The 21,445-nt window shown below is 41.6% G+C and overlaps 1 protein-coding gene across 5 annotated transcripts in view; it reads left to right on the top strand.

Annotated features, from left to right (window-relative positions):
* The window catches only part of NCAM1 (neural cell adhesion molecule 1), a 542,627-nt gene that overhangs the window by 331,406 nt on the left and 189,776 nt on the right, over positions 1 to 21,445 (top strand). For all 5 annotated transcript variants that reach the window (XM_073585308.1, XM_073585309.1, XM_073585307.1 and 2 more), the window contains exons 2-8: positions 2,755 to 2,829; positions 5,051 to 5,260; positions 5,806 to 5,949; positions 8,167 to 8,304; positions 8,657 to 8,774; positions 11,189 to 11,352; positions 13,254 to 13,396. In XM_073585308.1, coding sequence (XP_073441409.1) covers positions 2,755 to 2,829; positions 5,051 to 5,260; positions 5,806 to 5,949; positions 8,167 to 8,304; positions 8,657 to 8,774; positions 11,189 to 11,352; positions 13,254 to 13,396 — 992 coding nt within the window. The remainder of the gene's footprint in view (positions 1 to 2,754; positions 2,830 to 5,050; positions 5,261 to 5,805; positions 5,950 to 8,166; positions 8,305 to 8,656; positions 8,775 to 11,188; positions 11,353 to 13,253; positions 13,397 to 21,445) is intronic.

The raw sequence follows: 21,445 nt of genomic DNA, 5'->3' as shown, positions 1-21,445 counted from the left end.
GATACATATTTGCGCTGTTCCTTTGCAATACAGGCCATTATTTAGCTTCCAATTGAGCCTGTAAAAGTGATAAAAGGTTGCTTCTTAGGTTTGTCCTTCCGCTGAGTGCAGTTTACTTTGGTGTTTAGACTTTATGGGTAGTAAAAGAGCAATGACAAAAAAAAAAAAGTAGTTATGAGTGTGTGTAGTTCATTAGTACAATGCTGAATATTATTTTGTCTGGCTTTTATATTGCAATTGTAAAGAATAAATCCAGGAATACGAATCAAACTGCTTCCATTTTCTCTTACAAACCAGAGTGTGCACTAATAGAAAAAAATGTCTTTGTAATTGTGCTCGGTAACACTTTCACCTCGCTACGCAGTGAAGGAAGGGAAGAAGTACACTTTCATTAAAGTAGATATAGACGAGTCACAAAAGGTGACCCAGCTCAGACTCATTTCTGCAAAATGACTTTCCGTGAGCCATTTAAATCATTTTGATTTTCCAGTTTGCTTCTTTTTTTTTTTTTTGCTCATGGTCTTTTATTGTTAAGGGGATTCTTGATCACTTAGCTAAAATTCGTATATATTCCAACCTTTGGCAGTGGGAGGAAGCCATTAGTCACACACAGGGAAGTTTTGTGTGTCTAGTGACACCAGGGCACTGTACTTTTATTTGTCCATTTTTATTTTCTGGGTGGCAATGGGAAATTATGATCTACAGTATGATATGTCCTAAAGCATGGCTTTATGTAAAGGATAAGGAAAATTAGCAGAATAACATTCAGTGCAAAGTTCCAAAACTATTGTAACCCTGTATCTAAAGCAAACATATTTCAATTCGACCTAAGAACATTTTTTGTAATTTTATTGATTTTGTAGTAGGTAAAGGAAACTAGGCTTTGTGATGCTGTTTGACTGGTTCGCCCTTGTGCCTTAAATTTCTAGAAAATTCCTTAAAATAACCAACTCAAGATGTAGTATTCCATACATGTCAAGGGTCATTGCAAATGTCTTTTTAAATGGAACCTTTCAACAGGATTTTGCTAAGTAACCTACAGACATTGTCAGGGTCGTACTGTTATACTGATTACAATGATACCTGGGGTGAAGGAATCCATCTTGTGGTTCTTGTGTAATCAGTGATATGAGCAAGATTCTTATACCATTTACAGACAAATACAGTTCCCATTGGAAATTTCCATCAGTTGCCCTCTTCTCACAAACACATTATGAGATTTTGTTATATATTATGTTTTTCTCCGTATATTGCCCATAACTCACATTTTGCTCAAAACTTTGCATATGAGATGTTAGAGGGGGCAATACATGATATTAAGAAATGGGGTATGTGAACTTTTGATCAGGGTCATTTGTACGATTTGGGTTGTCATTATGAGTTCAAAAGAGAAAACACAGTAGTTTGACAATAAATGGTTTCACCCAACCACTAACCATGAGTGGAGAAAAAGTTTTGGTATTATCATTCATATTCTCTGAAAAAAAGGCCAAGAAAGCAAAGATTCTGCCGGGGTATGTAAACTTTTGAGCACAACTGTATTAGAAAAAATATGAAACTTTAAGAAAAATATTAAACAAAAGACTGGTTAATACTAAAAAATATAGAATATAGATGAAAATATTAACCCTTCTGTATCAGTGGTATTCATTAAAGGGGTGATTCTTTTTCCATTCTAAAGAGTTAAAAGTGGCAGTTCAGTAAAGTTGAAGTTGGTCATTAGCAGCCATTTTGCCTCGATCCATTGTTGTGCCCAGCAATCTGGTGACTTCTCCCGCTTGTTTACCTTGAAGAGCAGCTCCTGATTGGGAAGGCAAAATGAATGAAATGCAGTTATAAAGTTTACTTACCTGCCGTGTAGACACACAGGCAGGTGAAACACTAAATAGGACAACCCATTGAATCGTACAAGTCCGACGTTTGGGAAATGTTCTTGATGGAAATCTTGAATGGCCACTGCATTACACAATGTACAAAGAGCCTATAAGGTGTGGAAGATTTAGTTTATCTCCTATCTGATCTAACAGTTTTTTCTTGAGATACACTTAAAGGAAATCTGTCATCTGCCTATGTAATCTGACATTCACATGATGTAGGTACCAAGACCCTGATTTCAGAGATGTATCACTTAGTTTACTAGGTGCAACAGTAGTGATACAATCACAGTTTTCTCTGCTGCTGATTTAGCAGAGCTCTGAATTTTGAGCTATCTTTAACCCCGCCCACACCAGTGATTGGCAGCTTTCTGTGTACACTGTTCAAAGGCAGAAAGTTTCTAATCAGTATTGTGGGCTTAGTTGGACTAGGAAGCATGAGACATCTAGTTTTGTCGCGATAATCTCCTGCTGATAAAACACTGACTTTATTGAAACAGCAAAACACAGCCCAGTTAAATAGCTGGAATCAGGGTCGCTGTCCCTACATCATGCTTTTCTCAGATTACACAAGAAAATGAGCTAAATAACTGCTGACAGATTCTTTTTAAGCTATATGTTCTACGTTTTCTTATATCACTTCCATAATTGAAAATTGAGGAAATGTAATTAGAGGATGATTCTTGAATGGCTAAGGCTGTGCAATAATGGACATCATTTTACAACCAGATGTTTCTTAAAATAATTGTGCAGATTTTAATAGTAATGATGTTGACTAATGTTCTATTATTCTACATAAAAAGTACAAACTTGCTGTATTTTTTTTTTGTTTAAATTTAAAATGTGATCGTAATATCTTCCTTACTCTTTCCATTTCCAGCAGCTCTAGAAGTCACGATTGTTCCTGACCAAGGTGAAATCAGCCTCGGGGAGTCTAAATTCTTCTTATGTCAAGGTAAAAATCTATGTAATCGGTAGTATAATACGTTGCAAAGAATAAATCGGAGTTTTGTATTATATCGCAGGGTTATAATAAGGAGATTGATGTGACTTGAAGCGAAATTTACCTTTTCTCAATTTACTGAAGGACAGGCCATGGAAGAACAGTCTGCCTGTACTATTAACTAAGTAACAGCATTTGATGCCAGTCTGCTGCCTCTATAGCCAACAGGATGTATTTTCTAAAAAGGCACAGATCAATGATATTGAAGCGTAATCTTGAAAAGCTGTAATGTGGTCTTATTTTCCTTACACAGCCTAGATTGTGGTATCTTTCCTTAAAAAGAATAGACCATAGTGGATCATGATGGGCAGCAAAACAGATAAGAGGGAATATACAACCTTATTTATGTGGAAGTATGGACGGTTTAGGAAGACACTTGACTATGCCATGGGCTGGGCTTACCCTGGAAGGGTGTAACTAAGCAGCGACCTGGTTTTCGCTAGAGCCTCTGGTGGTGAGGATAGGCTTGAACGCAGGTAGTCGCCAGGTGTCTCTCTGGAGCAGTCCCCGGACTTGCAGCAGCTGAACCACGTGTAAGAGCAGGTAGCAAAGCACAGAAGGGAAAGACAGAAACATAGTCAGATGGTCCAAGGTTGGGGTAGGCAGCATGGGTCTCTATACAAAGCTGCAGCCAGGTGTGAAGAGGTCAGACAGAACAGCTTAACAAGCCAGGTCAGAAACTGGGAAGGTGACAAAACACACTGACTGAACTCAGGAAATGGACAGGAACAGAAACCAAAGTTCAGGCAGGGAACAGGAGGAGGAGCAGCCTAGTATATGAAAAAATGCAGGGAAAAACGGAATGCCTCACCGTGTCAATGTGCTTGGTAGCCTTGAATTTGCCAGCAGCGTTCCAAACAATTCCGTCTGATCGTCGGATCACAATGAGAGGAAAAAAAAGTTGTCTGATCACACAGCTGAATAATAAAAAAACAATTCTTCTTTATTTCACACATCAAAAAAACGTGTAGATATATCCACAAATAGATAAAAACAGAGTCACATTCTTTCGCGTTTCTGGCTATCAGCCCTTAGTCATAGAATATGACTAAGGGCTGATAGCCAGAAACGCGTAAGAATGTGACTCTGTTTTTATCCATTTGTGGATATATCTACACGTTTTTATGATGGTGTGAAATAAAGAATTGTTTTTTATTATTCAGCTGGGTGATCCGACAACTTTTTTTTCCTCTCAGCCTAGTATATGCACTGCTGGCAGAGGATACACTGTGGAAAGGAAAATCATGCAGGACACAACAGGGTTAAATTCTTGCAGGATTTGGCTGTGCCTCCCTATAGCCAGGTTGAAACATCAGGGATATGCAGCAGAGTTGGAAGTGTTGCAAGAGGACTCAGCATGGTGGCCTGACACGGGGAGAAGCAGAGTGGTGAATGCAGTGAGTAGGACTGCTCTGGAAACACGTGCACGTTACCATTGTGACAACAAAATTGATTTTTTTCAAGTTTAGATACTGTACTTTCTTGAAAGAGACTAATATCTAGTCTGATCAGACAGGACTTTTCTCCCTTTTACTTAGCTGAATGAAACTTGGCACACAAGCGGATGAAAACTAAACAATTTTAATGTGGTCCAAAGTGGTACAATGCCACAAAATTCAATACAAATGATGTAGACGTTTCGGTTCGGAAGCAACCTTCATCAGTTTACCTACACTGGACTAATGGTGGATATCACGTCCTATGAGATATCCCATGACACACCGACTGATTACATCGGTCTATTCTGTATGCATCATTTTTTTTACTCCTATACCTGTGTGTCCGAGGAATTTAACGGGCCACTATTTTCGAAGGTCGCTGTTGTACGAACGAAATGTCTACATCATTTGTACTGAATTTTGTGGAGTTGTACCACTTTGGACCACATTAAAATTGTTTAGTTTTCATCTGCTTGTGTGCAAGTTTCATTCTTCTAAGTATAAATGTCTGGGACCCCACTTGAGCACCAACAGAAAGGTTGTGCCACGTTATGTATTCTTTACTATTTTCTCCCTTTTAGGCCAACTTGGCCCATGCCCCGTTAAGATGTTTGACCTTCCCGATTTTAGCTATATAATCTTTTTTTTTTGTGTGTCTTTTTTTACCCACCTTCATCCTTTTCCTTAGTTTAACTATTTTCACTGATCTTTTCCTTTGCTTTCATGGTCTTCAGTAATTGGTGAAGCAACCGAGATCTACTGGGAGTCTCCAACCGGTCAAAGATTAACCAACCAACAGCAGATTTCTGTGGTGAAGAATGATGACTACTCCTCAACACTTACCATATACAATGCCAGCATTCCTGATGCCGGGACATACAAATGCATCGCCAGCAACCCTGAAGAAGGACGGTCGGAAAGCACTGTCACACTCAAAATTTATCGTAAGATTTCCCATTAATTCCCAGGGCAAATAAAAGCAAATTTATTGCCATAATGGTTGGATTTTCTGCTTCCACTGATAGATGTAAGGAGGATTTTGCATTCCTTCTGATTCGTATGTTATATTAAATGTTCTTTTCATGAAATAACAATACTGGATCATTTTTTTTTTATCTCTGCATTGTGTCATTCTTTTTTAATGTTGGAAGTTTCTGAATAGTTTGACAACTGGGTGTTACCATTATTTTTGTATAAGGAGTGTGTCCTTATACAGTCTGGTACTGGCATCTCTGATTTGCCAGTATTATACAGTACAGTGATATGCCTCCAAGGAACATCAGAAGGCGGAGATCTAAGAATAGACAATCCAGAATGGTTATTTCCTGTGTAAATGCAAGTATTTAGTAAAATACTAAAATAAACTGATTAAACAAAGAAATTTGCTATTTAAAATGACCCCGCAAGCCACATCATGGTAGCTGCTTATGAACTGTCTGAGAAGGTTTGTTCCTGAAGTGTTTAATTCCATCCCTTTTTTTTTTTCCAGAGAAGCTGACCTTTAAAAATGCACCCACCCCACAAGAATTCACCGAAGGGTCAGATGCTGTTATCGTTTGTGATGTCTCAAGCTCACTGACAACGGTCATTATCTGGAAGCACAAAGGCCGAGATGTGCAGTTCAAGAAGGATAGTAAGGAATTAGCTTATGTATTAAAGATAGCTAAATGTATAGCAACATGTCTGTGTGAAATATCAGCAATGTTACAGAATTTTCCATTTACATCCCACATTCTGTGTGGCATATTAGCACAACTTTGTTCAACTCCTCCAAAGTTTGTCTATGACAGTTTTTGGACTTAATGATAGTTCTATGAATAATTTATAGGAAACCTGTATATATTTGTTTTGGCTGAAATTCTGATATTAAATGGAGACAGTAGTAAATAAATGGTTAAATTGGAAAAACTGTGCCTAATGGTCCAAGGGAGAATTGGAGAAGTTGGTCATAACAAATTCATTGCTAGATGTTCCTTTACCTGTGGCCAAATTTCAGTTCAAGGATTTAGTCCTATTTCTAAATACCCTGGCCAGGGTTGAGTGGTTTGTTGGCATCTCTAAAGGGCCTGTCAGACTAAGCGATATCGCTAGCAATATCGCTATAACGTCACTGGTTTTGTGACGTTATAGCGATATTGCTAGCGATATCGCTATGTCTGATACTTACCTCTGACTGGCTCCCCCGCTGGTTATCGCTGATCGCGCGAGAACGTCCTGGGCCGTTTCTCGTCGTCAGCTTCCTGCTGGGCTTCCTGTGGCGCCGACGAGCGGCGGGTGGACGCGGGTGGGAGGATGTCAGGATCGCCTCGTCTGACAGGTAAGTAGCCCCGACCCCTGCTATGTCGCTGGTGAGATCTGCCTGTGTGGCAGCTCACTAGCGACCACTTAGCGATGCACCAGCGATCCTTGACTGCGTCATATCGCTGGTCGGGATCGCTGGTGCATCGTTAAGTGTGACAGTACCTTTAGATCTCCGCACCTTTGTCACATGCCACTCTACCCTACTCCCTCCCCAATCTAAGGTTATGCCCTCTCGGCCAAGGAATGGATCAGATTACAGCTTTTATTTTGTAAAAGGTGCCTCAACAAAAAAATAGTGGTCAATTAAAAGCTACAAACTGATTTTTGTTGGTCTGAATGAATTGCTTGTAATACCATAGACTTATGTATGGCCAAATTTATGCAGTACCATAGATGTCAATGGCCAACTTTACACAGTACCATAGATGTAAGTGGCCGACTTTACGCAGCACCATAGATATTGATGACCAACTTTATCCAGTGCTATAGATGTCCATGACCAACTTTACCCAATAGCATAGATGTCCATAGTCAACTTTACTCACTACAATAGATGTCCATGATTAACTTTACTTATTAGCATAGATGTCCATGGCCATCTTTACTCAATACAACAGATGTCCGTGGTCAACTTTACTCAATAACATAGATGTCCATGGCTAACTTTACCCAGTACTATAGATATTCATGGCCAACCTTATCCACTACTATAGATGTTCGTGGGCAACTTTCCCCAATGCAATAGATGTCCATGGCCAAGTTTACCCAATCAATAGATTTCCATGACCAACTTTAAATCTAAAAGCCACCATAAACATTAGACAGCTGTCGGCCGAAGAATTATTTGGCCAACCGCTATTTCTACTGGCTTCCCCGTACACAGGAGCGGTCGGCTCAGTCTGTATTTGTCTATGATTCTTTCAGTAGTTTGTCAACGAGAAAGAACAAAAGGATCAGTTTGTAATTCTGTAGACCGGATCCTTCTCCCTCATCAAGGGACAGTAAGAGGTTAACTTTCCTCAATAGCATAAATGTCCATGGCCAACTTTTCCCAGTAGTATATATGTCCATGGGCAATTTTACTCAAAACATTAGATGTCCATGGCCAACTGGCCAAATTTACCCAATACAATAGATGTCTATGGCCAACTTTAAATCATAAACATTAGATATCTGACTTCCCCATATGCAGGAGAGTTTGGGTTTGCCAGGTGTTCCTGTACTTGCCTATGATTTTGCCAGCAGTTTGTCAACAAGAGCAAAAGGATTGGCCATTGAAATTCAGAAAGGCTGAACCCTTCTCTCCACATCATCTTTCAAGTGACAGTCAGGAGGCCCCATGCACATTAACGTGCGATTATCGAGTTCAGTCCACTTTAGTCTAATGCGTATGGGGACCTTAACAGGTAAATATATTTCATACCATTCCCATCAAATCATGCAATATGTTATCCCTGAAGATCTAAGATTAAATCTTAGTTCATTGAAGAAGTTGGTCTTGTGTGAGATTATCATAATTCTTTATATTTTTTATCTCTTTTCTCTACAGTCCGCTTTGTTATTCTGGCCAATAATTATCTACAAATCCGGAACATTAAGAGAACAGATGAAGGAACATACCGATGTGAGGGTCGGATCTTAGCCCGAGGAGAGATAAACTACAAGGATATTCAAGTCATAGTGAATGGTACTATTCTTCTGCTCTTCTTGTACCAGTCTTCTATTTTACAAATTCTTGTTACTATAAGATACAGCAGCTTCTCTTTGTGTTCCTGTGCATTCCTCTTTCTCTGATTTTCCATAGGCTTCTATAGGCATCAGATACAATCTGATGCCATAGTGGAGACAGATCTGAGGACATATTTGAACATTTTTGGTCAATGCAAGAGAGAAGTGACTGATAAGGGGAGAAAAAGTTGTTTTTTGTTTAGTACAGTGTAATACAAATGTTTTCTTGTTGTGTTATGAGAAAAAAAAGTGTAGTTACTTTTAAAGACATTAAAACTACTAACCCCATTGTCTTTTCCTCTCTTCCACAGTTCCACCAACGGTGCGTGCCAGGCAGGTGGATGTGAATGCCACTGCCAGCATGGGAGAGTCGGTGACTGTAAGCTGCGAGGCTGATGGATTTCCTGAGCCTGAAATCAGCTGGACAAAGTAAGTGATGACTAAATGTAATTCATATTGTAATGATATGTGCCAGGCAGCTGACGCAAAAGCACATCGTGTCATAAAAAAGTGACTAATCTCATAGTATGCCATGCTGACAGAAGTCTAGGGTCATTTGCTTTCTGTACTGGGTGCTTAAGTTATTCATATAGTCATCAATATTGGCTTCTTGAGATTCTACATGTAATTAATGACCAAGGCTTTTATAATTATATTCTATACTAGCTGAAGAGCTCGGCGTTGCCCGGGCATAGTACCTAACTGTGGGTACCGCTGTCTTCCTTAACATCCCCGCTCTCCACCCGCCGTCCCATTCTATCCCTCCGCAGCCGCGCTCTACATCCATGTCCCGGTGTCCCTCCACAGCCGCGCTCTCTTCTTCCACAGCCCCGGTCTCTTCGTCCACAGCCCTGCTCTCCCGCTCTCTCCCTCGTTCTCTTCCTTCACAGGCCTGCTTTCCCCGTCCACAGCCCCGTTCTCTTCCTTCACAGCCCTGCTCTCCCGCTCTCTCCCTACAGCCCCGCTGTCTTCCTTCCTCCACAGTCCCGCTCTCCATGCACAATACGCGGTGACGCCGGGACCAGGAGAGAGAGGTGCGCAAATTGTTCGTTCGGCCGGAGTGGGTGGAGCTGGACTGAGTGGGCGGAGCTAGAGCGGAGCTGCAGGTCATGTGATTGGGCGGCCTGCGGGACGCGGCCTAGAGCGGGTGGCCGGAGTGGGCTGAGCTGCCGCGTGTGTGATTGGCCTAGCGTTGTAGTAGGCCGCAGTAGAAGCCGGGGACTAAATTTTGGCCAGGAAGCTGCAGGGGAGAAGGGGGATAGCGCAGTTGGCAAAGGGGAGCACCGACTGAGCCGGGACAGGGCTGGGAGGGTGCCGGTACTATTCGGCCCCTGTTCTGAAGACTGTCCTCCTCACAGTCCCGCTCTCCATGCACTGTCCTGCTGTATCCGTCCTCAGCCCTGTTGTCCAACCGCGTCCCACTCTGCTGCTTCGTAATTGGTTGGTGTCCCACTCTGCTGCTTCGTGATTGGTTGGTGATACACACACATTCTGATTTATATATAGAGATCTCCAATTCATGAAACATTTTTGTAAATTGTTTTGATTAACCTTTTGTGTCTACGGCTGCTATGCAGATTTGCATATTTTCATGGCTACAGACTACAAACGGATCACGTTTACTGTATTAAAAAGGACCTTTCACTGTATTGTATTAATTTAAACTGAGCACCTCCACCAATTTCCACTGGTCAACTGATTCTGAAACAGTTTTCCTTTTTCATCTGTGCCCTTTCTTTCCAAAGTTATGACCTTCGGAAATGTTGGTTCAAATCTTCCCTTCAGTTAAGTGGGCATGTGCCGCAGAACTGTGGGGGCAGGCAACTGTTTTGATTGAGCAGCCTCAGAGGAGAATAAGCAAGCGTCCCCCAAAGAGAAGTTCTGTGGTACACGGCCAGTTGGTCGAAAGGAAATAATCAATGAAGCGTCACCAATTTTAGGGAATGCTATGTTGAGAGTAATAAAAACATCCAGTGAAAATTCCATTTTAAAGGGATTATGGCAGTGGTGACCTAGGATATCCGTAGGATATATAATTATTATCATCTTTTATGGGGCCTGACAGCTGTCACCCACACCAATTCTTTGTTTCCACTTTTGCTGTGGCCGTACTTTAGAGCCAGCATAGCTCCAAACACTTTGAAGTGACTGTTCTCCAGTACTGGAGCTAAGCTCCTATTCACTTTAATAGGAACTGAGCTGCAGTGCCAAGAATAGCCACTTTATAGAGTATGGGACAGTGCTGGCTTTGTACTGTAAGTTCGGCCACAGCGTGAACTGTGAACCAGCTGAACGTAGGTGTTAAATCCACCCACCTATCTGAAGTTAACGACTTATGCCAAGAAAAGGTGCTTACCGTATAAGTTCTGGACAACTCCTTTAATTAAAGGTTTGTTTTTAGACTTAAGTATGGAAACACACACAGACAGTGGGCAAAAAAAAACAGTGGGATATTTTAAAGGGGTTTTCCAGAATTTCAGTTCCCACCAATCTAATATTTATGACATATCCTAGAGTTAGCTCATCAATATCAGTTTGGTGGTGATCGGACTACCGGCACCATCAGCAGCATTTGTTTTTTAGTGGCTGTTCCTGGTACTGCAGCTCCGTCCTATACAATTGATTGGGCATGAATTGCAGTGCCAGACACAGCCACTACCCTACGTGCAGTGCTGCGCCCCTTCAGTCTGTCGGTCCATGGAGGATGTCCATGTCTTGCTTGATGGGACTATACCTAGAATGCATACAAAAATAAAAAGCCTGCACATTACTAACGAGTATGTCAGGTAATAGTAATTGTTTTATCCTTCCTAGTAACTTTATTTTTATTTTTTCTGCCACAGGAGAGGAGAAACCATAGAAGATGGAGATGACAAATATTCCTTCACTGATGAGATGTCAGAGATGACCATCCATGGAATCGAAAAAGACGATGAGGCCGATTATAACTGTATCGCCGAGAATAAAGCCGGTGACAGCGAGGCCACCATTCGTCTCAGGGTCTACGGTGAGGACATATCAGTTTATTGGGAAATCAGTGCCGGTCACTATCTGGAGTTGTTGAATACAGATGTAGCAGCAGCTGGCATCAGTGATTGAGAATGGCGGCAGTATGCAAATAAGCGTAGAGTGCAGTGGCACACCACCCATATAGTGCGGCAGCCGTAATGTTGGTGGCCCTATTTATAATATGGCATGTACAGTGGATTGCAAAAGTATTTACCCCCTTGGCATTTTTTGTGTTGTGATTTGCTTCATCACAACCTGGAATTTCACTGTTTTTTTTTTTTAAGGTTTGCATCATTTTATGTAAAGAACATGCCTCTACAACTGTGAACATTTGGGTTTCTATTTATCATGAAGCAAACAGCAAATAAGACAAAATAACTGGAAACGTCAGTGTGCATAACTATTCACCCCCTAAAGTCAGTACTTTGTAGAGCCTCCTTTTGCTGCAATTAAAGCTGCAAGTCACTTTGGATAAGTCTCTATGAGTTTTCCTCATCTGGCCACTGGGATTTTTGTCCTTTCCTTAAGGCAAAACTTCTCTATTTCCTTCACTTTAGAATGTTTCCTCTGGTGAACAGCAATCTTCAAGACTGATCACAGATTCTCGATTGGATTATGGTCAGGGATGTGATTCGGCCTCTCCAAAATATTTATATTCCTCTTTGACCACTTGAGTGCTGCTTTAGCAGTATGCTTTGGGTCATTGTCTTGTTGGAAGGTGAATCTCCGTCCCAGTCTCAAATCACTGAATTACTGACAGACTGCAACAGGTTTTGCTCATGAATATCCCTGTATTTTGCTGTAGATGTCTGAAATCAGATTAAACCCCTCTCCCCATTTAAAACACATAAATTCGTGTGTGTGGTTCGGTAATCCAAGTGAGCTGTCAGTTTGACCAGTTTGAAGTTCCTCAGGGGGTCTCTATAGAGTAAGTGTAATGTCACACTTAGCGATGCACCAGCGATCCCGACCAGCGATATGACGCGGTCAGGATCGCTGGTGCATCGCTAAGTGGTCGCTAGTGAGCTGCCACACAGGCAGATCTCACCAGCGACATCGCAGGGGTCGGGGGTCGCTACTTACCTGTCAGACGAGGCGATCCTGACGTCCTACAGCCCGCGTCCACGCGTCGCTCGTCGCCACAGCAGGAAGCCCAGCAGGAAGCTGACGATGAGAAACGGTCCAGGACGTTCTCGCGCGATCAGCCATAACCAGCGGGGGTAAGTATCAGACATAGCGATATCGCTAGCAATATCGCTATAACGTCACAAAAACCAGTGACGTTATAGCGATATTGTTAGCGATATCACTTAGTGTGACAGGCCCTTAAGTTAGATAACGACCCCTTTTAATTACAATAAGCTCTGAAAGCAGATTCTCAGGGAAGATCTATGTCCGGCCCATAGATCTTAACAGCTCATTTCCAGATTAAGAAAAATGTGGAATTTTCTAGAGTGAGCTATCGGATGACAGATATCAAGGTATCATTTTATTCAGCTTTCTGTTGCCTACATACCCATATGGACAGCTTAGCAGGGTTGATCCTAGTGACAGATTCCCTTTAAAAATCCCTTTTTATTGAGTGGTAAATTGCCATTTTTCAAGGAGAGTCAACCCCATTAAAGATTAAAATAAGCTTTCAACAATTTATCTACAGCCTAAAACCCAGGCCAGTAACAGGACCAAAAACCTCTCAATATGCCTCTTTCAGCTGCCACTTCAGGAGTGTACAATTACATTGATTTCAATCTGTATCATTTCTCTCTCCAATTTTCGTGTCATCTCTTTCCTGTCTGCTTTTATAATGTAACAGTTCAAACAATTATTCCAAACCATTCACCATCATCAAATTTGCAAATCTTTGTCTTGCACTTAAAGTGTATTCCCTGTCACTTTTAGCAAAACCTAAGATTACCTACGTTGAAAACAAGACTGCCGTGGAGCAGGATAATGAGATCACCCTGACTTGTGAGGCATCGGGAGATCCTCTGCCCAGCATCACTTGGAGAACCGCCACGCGCAACATCAGCGAAGAGGAGATGGTACGACTATTTTGATTATTTCCCATGGGGCGCTGATTTGTGATGTCACTGGACTTCTGGCTTATGATGTCACTGGATGGCAACTGGTTTGTGAGATTAACTACTTATGAGAAAAGTAAACTTTTGGATATTGTATCAGTACGGCCTCGGGAACGTTGGGATATTATTAAAAATATATTATTTTGTGGCACTTTATTTACAGTGTTACTTATAGGGAAAAGCCTGTGAGGCCTGCTTGCTCCTCCCACATGCTGCTGATTGACAGCTCTCTGTTTATCAGTTCATACAGGAGAACTGTCAATCATCATGTTGGAGAAAGTTAGACTCACAGGTTTTTTTTTTCTCTAAAAGTCCAGGCAGTGTTTTTACAGGAAGGTAAAAAAATAGGACAACATACTCCCGCCTAGAGCTCAGCTCCTTCCTTTCTGTTAGATTAAGGTAGAAAACAGTGTAGTTATGAATAGAACTATTAAATGGCATGAATTCAAAACAGGTTACTTAAAGGGGACCTTTCACTGGATTTTTTAATTTATACTCATTACTAGAGATGAGTGAATTTGTTCGGATTTTGGCTCCAAATCTGATTTTGACATATTCGAGCCATATTCGAACACTATTTGGGCCGAACGTATGTCTTATGATCGGTTCCGAACATATTCGGTAATTTCTACTCCCATTGACTCGAATGATGTTCGGCTGTGTTCGACGTATATTGCAAAAACAAAATTCGAATCCGATCATATTCAGAACCAAATCCGAACAACTTCGCTCATCTCTATTCATTACCTCCTCCAATTCATGTTGCTCCACTGATTTTAGAACTGTTTTTCTTTTTGTTCTGTGACCCTCAGTTTCAAAGTTATGCCCCTGTAAAAAAGGTGCAAATTTTCCCTTAAACCAACAGTGCACATGTAACATTTCTATCTTAAATATATAAGGGGGGTTTATAAGTTAGGAACAAAGGGGCACAGAAAACAATAGAAACTGCTCCAGAATCAGTGGAACAGCGCCAGTTAGAGGAGGTGCTTAGCTTAAATTTATAAAATCCAGAGAAAGATCCTCTTTAAAAGCCACATGTTATGGGCAAATTTATCTTTAAAGTATCAAAAATACCTAATACCAGTTAGGACGGTAATAACTAAAGTTTATATATTCTGAATGATGCAGAATAATGTAGATAAGGTTCCTTAAATCAGTGTCCAGTACATTCTAATGATCCGTAAAGAGTCATGGGGGTGGTTACACTACTCTGAAAAGTCACGTTCGGCCAGTCTTATGGCTTAAGGCAAGCTGGGATGGCATCAGGTGCATGCGCAGAGTTGAGGCTGTACATCTCTGTTCACTGCCCATCTAAATGGCTTATTTTAACACATTTTATCCTTTTGGACACCAATTAAGGAGAACTCGCTAAGCTTGACTCTCCAGAGTAGCGGCTCCACACCTATGACTTTTTATAGGTGCTTACATATAGATCTGTAGCTTTCAAAGTTTATTTTTTTTAGATTATGCCTCATTGGTCAGAAAATACAAGGGCATAATTGTTAACCTATTAGGGACCTGGAAAACAGGCTGGGAGTGGTTTGGAGGGCCTAAAATGTCACAGACGCCTGAGCATTACATGGAGAAGTAGGGTGCCCCCTATTGGAGTCAATGCGTTCTACTGGCTCTTGGTTAGTGATGTAATGGGCATATTAAAGGGATCTTAATACTAACCTCCTGACTACTTTCAGAGGTGTTTTAGCACCACCTCCAAGACCTTCATGCTCCCAGTAACAATTTCTGGGTCTATGTGCAATATGTATAGAGAGCAATGAAGACTTGCATCCAATGCCTTCCTGAGGCTTCAATTATGCGCCGAGTACCATAGACAATAAGGCAGCGTACAGTGACATCATAGCTGGGTCTGTCCAATGACATAAAATCAGTGTGCAGTGACATCATCACTGGGTCTTAGGAGGGGAAAGCTGGTGTCTGAACGCTGGACTAAGAATGGAACGATATGAGCTTGGTGTCCTTCAATGGCCACCATTTGTTTGCGCAAACAAATGTAAGTATACACTGAAAGCACCACAGCAGTTGTGTGCGGATGGATTGTCACTGTGACAAAGGCGAAAATAATCAGTAGTTTTGACATGGCTTCCAGTATTAAGTAGGCCCGATTAGTCTTCTGCCCCATTCATAGCCTTCTTATTCCATGTCACGTAGACAGGAGTCAATAACTGTACGAAAACGAGACGCTCTTCTTGTCAACTTTATGGGCTTCTTGTGGGCAATGGATTATCTTCTTGACCTATAATTAAGTGGCATGGCACTTTTTTCTTTTTACAACATCAAGTCTAAATATAGAGAGAAATAATATGTATATATCTGTTTCTGTGGAGCACACTTATAGTTCCTCATGGTTGGATTCCCCTTCAAAGGGTTTTACCCATCTTCAGAAATGTGTATTTTTGGATAGTGCTGGTAAATACAAGTACTTTTGCAATTTATTGTTTGTTAAAATATTCAGCGGTTCTTGAGATACTAACACTTTTTTTTTTTTTTGTACATCTTGTCGCTTTGGAGACCGACCACTTCTGCTAGACAGCAAAACATCTGCTATGCTTACAATTGCTGTCCTATTGAGTATATACGCACTGTTAGAAGCTGGACATGACACTGTTGCCTCCTAATACCAGACAGTTTCAGTGCAGTGATTACTAACTATGGAGCAGCGGCGGCGGCTCGTGTCCTAGGCAACAAACTATAAAGAAAAGAAAAGTGTTAATATCTCAAGAATGGCTCCAAATTTTAATAAGCAATAAATTGCAAAAGTGCTTGATTTTACAAGCACTTTCCGACAATATCAATTAATGAAGATGGAAAATAAACACTTTAAATTGCTGTACACTTCACAAGTAACATAATTAGTAAACTGGAAGATTTCTCAGATTCCATGCAAATCTGCAAAACTGCTGACTATTTTTGAAACTCTCACCTCTCCTGTCTGCCGTTGTTTTTCCTGATGACACGTCGGGGTGTAATTGTGGTTGGAACGCTGTTCCTATTAGATACCGTATATATCTATATACAGTGCTTGTTGCTCCATGTTCTGCTTGAGTTGCTGTCTTTGGTCTTTCACTTTTGCAGTCCCTTATGTTTTAGCACACACATATGTAAAATGTTAGGACACTTTTTCTTTGAATATCATATCCGTCCAGATTTCAGAGCTGTAATTAGACTTTCAATATCATAGATATAAAGCTTTAGAATGTAGCTATCACTTTCTGTACAGAACGGATTATTGTGTTGCTAGTAGCAGATACAAAGGCTACAAAAACCTATATGTATTACTTTACCCTAGGCCACAGATCTATTATTTATCAGAGATCTTTTCTTTCCTAAGTGATAACATTTCAAGAGACAAATTTTAAAAGGAAAGTGTCACAATTAAGATGGTATCTGATCTGTGGGCAGCATGTTAGAAGAAGCTGAGCAGATTGATATATAATATTTGTGTGTGTAACTTGTGTGTTTACTTATTTAATGTATTCAGAGCTTAAGGATCTCGTTTCACTTAGCGATGCACCAGCGATCCCGACAACTATACGACCTGGTAAGGATCGCTGGTGCGTCGCTAAATGATCGCTAGTAAGCTGCCAAACAGGGAAATCTCTTCAGCGGCGCAGCAATCAACCAACGATCCTCGGCGGTCGTTGGGACCTTGTCACACAGCAGCGATTCTGAATGATTTCAGCCTGCGTCCCCTGAGTTCTGCATCACCAGTGAGGTTGCTCGTCGGGTCAAACACAGCGATGCGCGCTGGCCAGCGAGACGCCGATGACGAAAAAATGGCCCAGGACATTCCTGCACGAACAGCGATATCCAGCGGGGGGGGGCCAGTCGCTGCTGCGTGTCACATGTAGTGAGATCACTGGCGAGATCACTGTTGCGTCACAAAATCGGTGACGCATCAGCGATCTCACTAGCGATCTCGCTATGTGAGAAGGGGGCTTAAGAGTCCAGTGGGTGGTCCTAATCAGTGATCAGCAGCTTAATATAACAGTTATACTGTATCTCCTCCCAGAATGTTATATAGCAATCTGCTCGCTTTCTGTTACAAGCTACCTACAGATAGTAGATAGCAATAAGAATGTTTTTTTTCCATATCTATATTTAGTTATAACTATAGTTGAAACTTACTGAAAATGACCTTATTATCTAATCATAGCCAAATGTCAATATATTAAAATAATGACTATTTTTATTTTGTTACACACATAACAGCAGACTGTGCTGGCTTATAGTTTAGGTTGATATTAATTCATCTATATGCTTAGTGGTTTGGATTTTTGGCGACAGCCATACCACAATTATATGTTCTGTTTCTTTAAAAGATGGAATCTAGTTGGCTGCTATAAGTTAGTGACCCACTTTTTCTTTCTACCAGTTTTATATATCTTCCCTATTAGTATGTCCTGTGATTACAATTGATATTGTATAACCTATTTTCCATACCAAGAGCTGCCCCGAATCCTTTGTACTGGTCCAATGTTGAAGCAAGCCCTAAACCCTTATGCAGATGTATTATATTTTAAGAAAGTACTGACGTAATTATAGTTCGCCCTTTGGCACTCACTATTTTTTTCTTTTTCACATTTTTATTACATTTTATTTTATTAACTAATTAATATCCTATCCCCAAACCTAACCATGACCCTAACCCTAGGGCTAGCAATAACCCCAACTCTATCCCTAGCCCTAGTTATTGTATGTTCCCACTGTCAATAAACGCTGTGGCTTGGACGCTGCGTACATCCGCAGCATCCAACCTGCAGCGGCCAGATGTTACAGCATAGTGGATGGGATTTCAAGAAATCCCATGCCCACTATGCATCCCCCGACACCCGCGGCTTCCCTGCGGAGACGGACATGCGGTGCATCTTTCCAAACCGCAGCATGTCTATTTATCTTGCGGAGACACTCCGTCTCCGCAATATAAATGTCACCTATACAATGTATTGGATGTGGTGATTCCGCACAGTTCAAAGAACACATGCAGAATCACCTGCGTTCAAAAGCCGGCAGAGCTTTGGCCTCAGTGGACATGTGCTGGGTCCAAAGCAAAGCTGTGGAGTCAGTAAGCCAAACCTCCGACTCCAGCTCCTACTCCGACTCCTCAATTTCCATGAGTCTGACTCCACGACTCCGACTCCCTCATACCCGGGCTGTGGAGTCAGTAAGCCAAACCTCAGACTCCAACTCCTCAATTTCTATGACACCGACTCCAACTCCGTCTCCACCAAAAGGTGCTCTGAGTCTGACTCCACCACTTAGGGTTGGAAAAGATGTGTAAAAATGTAAAATTTATTATGTTAGTTTTTGTTTTCTCATTGGACTTTTTTAACATTTGGGATAATTCTTCCATCAATCCCTTTATCTCATCTCACAAAGTTGCAGTAGTGATGTGCACATTGATATTATAGAAACTTCTTACTATTGTCATTTATTCATCTAAATGTCCGTCATGTAATACAACATGGCTGTGAATTTCCATGGCAGTTAGCTGTTTGCGTAAAGACCTTGGGGAATGGTAGTAGGGGAAATGTAGCATTTTATGGCAGCCATTCAGATGAATGGATGTCTAAGTGATGCATCACTGCCTCTGGTCCGCCAGAGCATTTCACCACTTAAGGACTACTTGCTATGATATTTATGTGCTTTAATAGAGAATATGGGCTTGGTTGTCATCCTGAGCAACTACGCATGAATTTCTCATTGTAAGCTATGTTCAAAATCATACCATGTTTCTACAGTTTTGTGGAAACAAAATAGTACTGTGGACTGTATTCTCTTTTGTTGGGAGATGTTGAGTTATGGTATAAGATGATTATATCATTCCCAAGAAGGGAAAATGTAATGTAATAAAAATATATAATTATAAAACAATAGTAAATAATAAAATAGTAATAATAAGACCAATGATTATTTTATGGATCCTTTAAAAAAATCTTGTAAATCCTCTTCTCTAGTATATAAGCTGTACCCAAAATGCTAGAAAAGAAGGTAGAAAAGTAGGAAGCATATTGGATGGATTTCTATTTGTCTAAAGGGATTGTGTTAGGACAGTTTTATTAATCAGGTAAGCAGTATGGCTGTGTAGGTCGTAGAACAACAATAAAAATGATACTTGTCTTGTTGTAATCCGTTTAGCCATTGCTGAGAAATCAGGGTTTAAAGCAGGGGTCTCAAACTCGGCAGAGTAAATGGGCCGCACATAAAAAAAAATTATATACACGCGCGGCTCCGCACACCTCGTACACACAGGGCTCCGCTCCGTACACCTCGTACACACAGGGCTCCGCTCCGTACACCTCGTACACACAGGGCTCCGCTCCGTACACCTTGAACACACAGGGCTCTGCTCCGTACACCTCATTACACACAGGGCTCCGTACACCTCGTACACACACTGCTCCTCTCCATACACCTCGTACACACAGGGCTCCGCTCCTTACACATCATACACACAGGGCTCCGTGCACCCCTTTACACACAGGGCTCCACTCCTTACACCTCGTACACACAGGGCTCTGCTCCGTACACCTCGTACCCACAGGGCTCTGCTCCGTACACCTCGTACCCACAGGTCTCTGCTCCGTACACCTCGTACACACAGGGCTCTGCTCCGTACACCTCGTACACACAGGGCTCTGCTCCGTACACCTCGTACACACAGGGCTCTGCTCCGTACACCTCATACACACAGGGCTCCGCTCCATACACCTCATACACACAGGGCTCCGTACACCTCGTACACACACGGCTCTGCTTCATACACCTTGTACACACAGGACTCCGCTCCGTACACCTCATACACACAGGGCTCCGTACACCTCGTACACACACAGCTCCGCTCCATACACCTCGTACACACAGGGCTCCGCTCCTTACACCTCGTACACACAGGGCTCCGCTCCGTACACCTCGTACACACAGGGCTCCGCTCCATACACCTCCCACACACAGGGCTTTGCTCAATACACCTCGAACACACAGGGCTCTGCTCCATCCACCCTGTAAACCCCTCCTGACCCCATGCATAAACTTACCTTCATCCAGTACCATGACAACCAGCACACAGACAGCAGCGTCCGTCCTGCACACACTAAGGCCCCTCATCATGTGACCCCTGACTCCTCCCCCTCCTGTGATCTCATCACAGGTCCTGTGCAGTGTGTGCACACAGAACAGCCAATGCCATTGCCGCTCCTGAATGCATGCCTTCCCCCTGCTTCAGGGAGTGAGATGTAGTGCACCGCGGGCCGCAGATGCCTGCCTCAGGGGCCGCCTGTTTGAGACCCATGGTTTAAAGCCACATGCAAATTAGTCCAAAAGTGCATTAGGTAAGGGGATGTGTCTTCACTCAGAGTATGACACACCCTCAAATGGTCTTCCTGGCTAATTTGCATGTGGTTTCAAAGCTCAATTTCTCAGCAATGGCATCAGAATACTTCAAGACAGGTGTCATTTTTATTGTCATTTTCTGACCTATACAGCTGTTCCTCCAATTTGATTATTAAAATAATCCTGATAGATCCCCTTTAACTTTATACCAAAAGTAAATAAGACAACGTTGATGGTTTTTACCCATCAAATCTATGAATCTGGTTGGTATTTAGCTTTTTGGCTTGTGTTTGTTACGTAAAACAATTAAAATAAAATACTGGTGTTGATATGACAGATGATGTACTAACACATGAGAGTAGACATTTTGCTTATAGAAACAAAAGGATGTACTTACTACCATGGGACGTCTGAATATCACATACTGTTATCAAGGTTTTATCATGGTGGCTCTCATCCTGTCTTCTCTGTCTCAGTGCAGTATCCATGTTTGATTGTCTCGTTGCGTATTGTGTTTTCTGAGTGGCTGTTCCATCAAACATGTCAACCTGTAACTGCACGTATATATTATCTACTAATCAATTTGATATACCATTTAGCTGATTTTCTTAAAAAAAAAAAAAAAAAAAAAAAAAAAAAAAAGAAGATGGTCCTGGGGACAAA

The sequence above is a fragment of the Dendrobates tinctorius genome, unplaced genomic scaffold, assembly GCF_039654945.1.
Source record: "Dendrobates tinctorius isolate UK_male_01 unplaced genomic scaffold, ASM3965494v1 ptg000086l, whole genome shotgun sequence".
NCBI lineage: Eukaryota > Metazoa > Chordata > Amphibia > Anura > Dendrobatidae > Dendrobates > Dendrobates tinctorius.
Note: the sequence above shows the minus strand (reverse complement) of the source record. Positions and strands in the feature narration are given on the sequence as shown.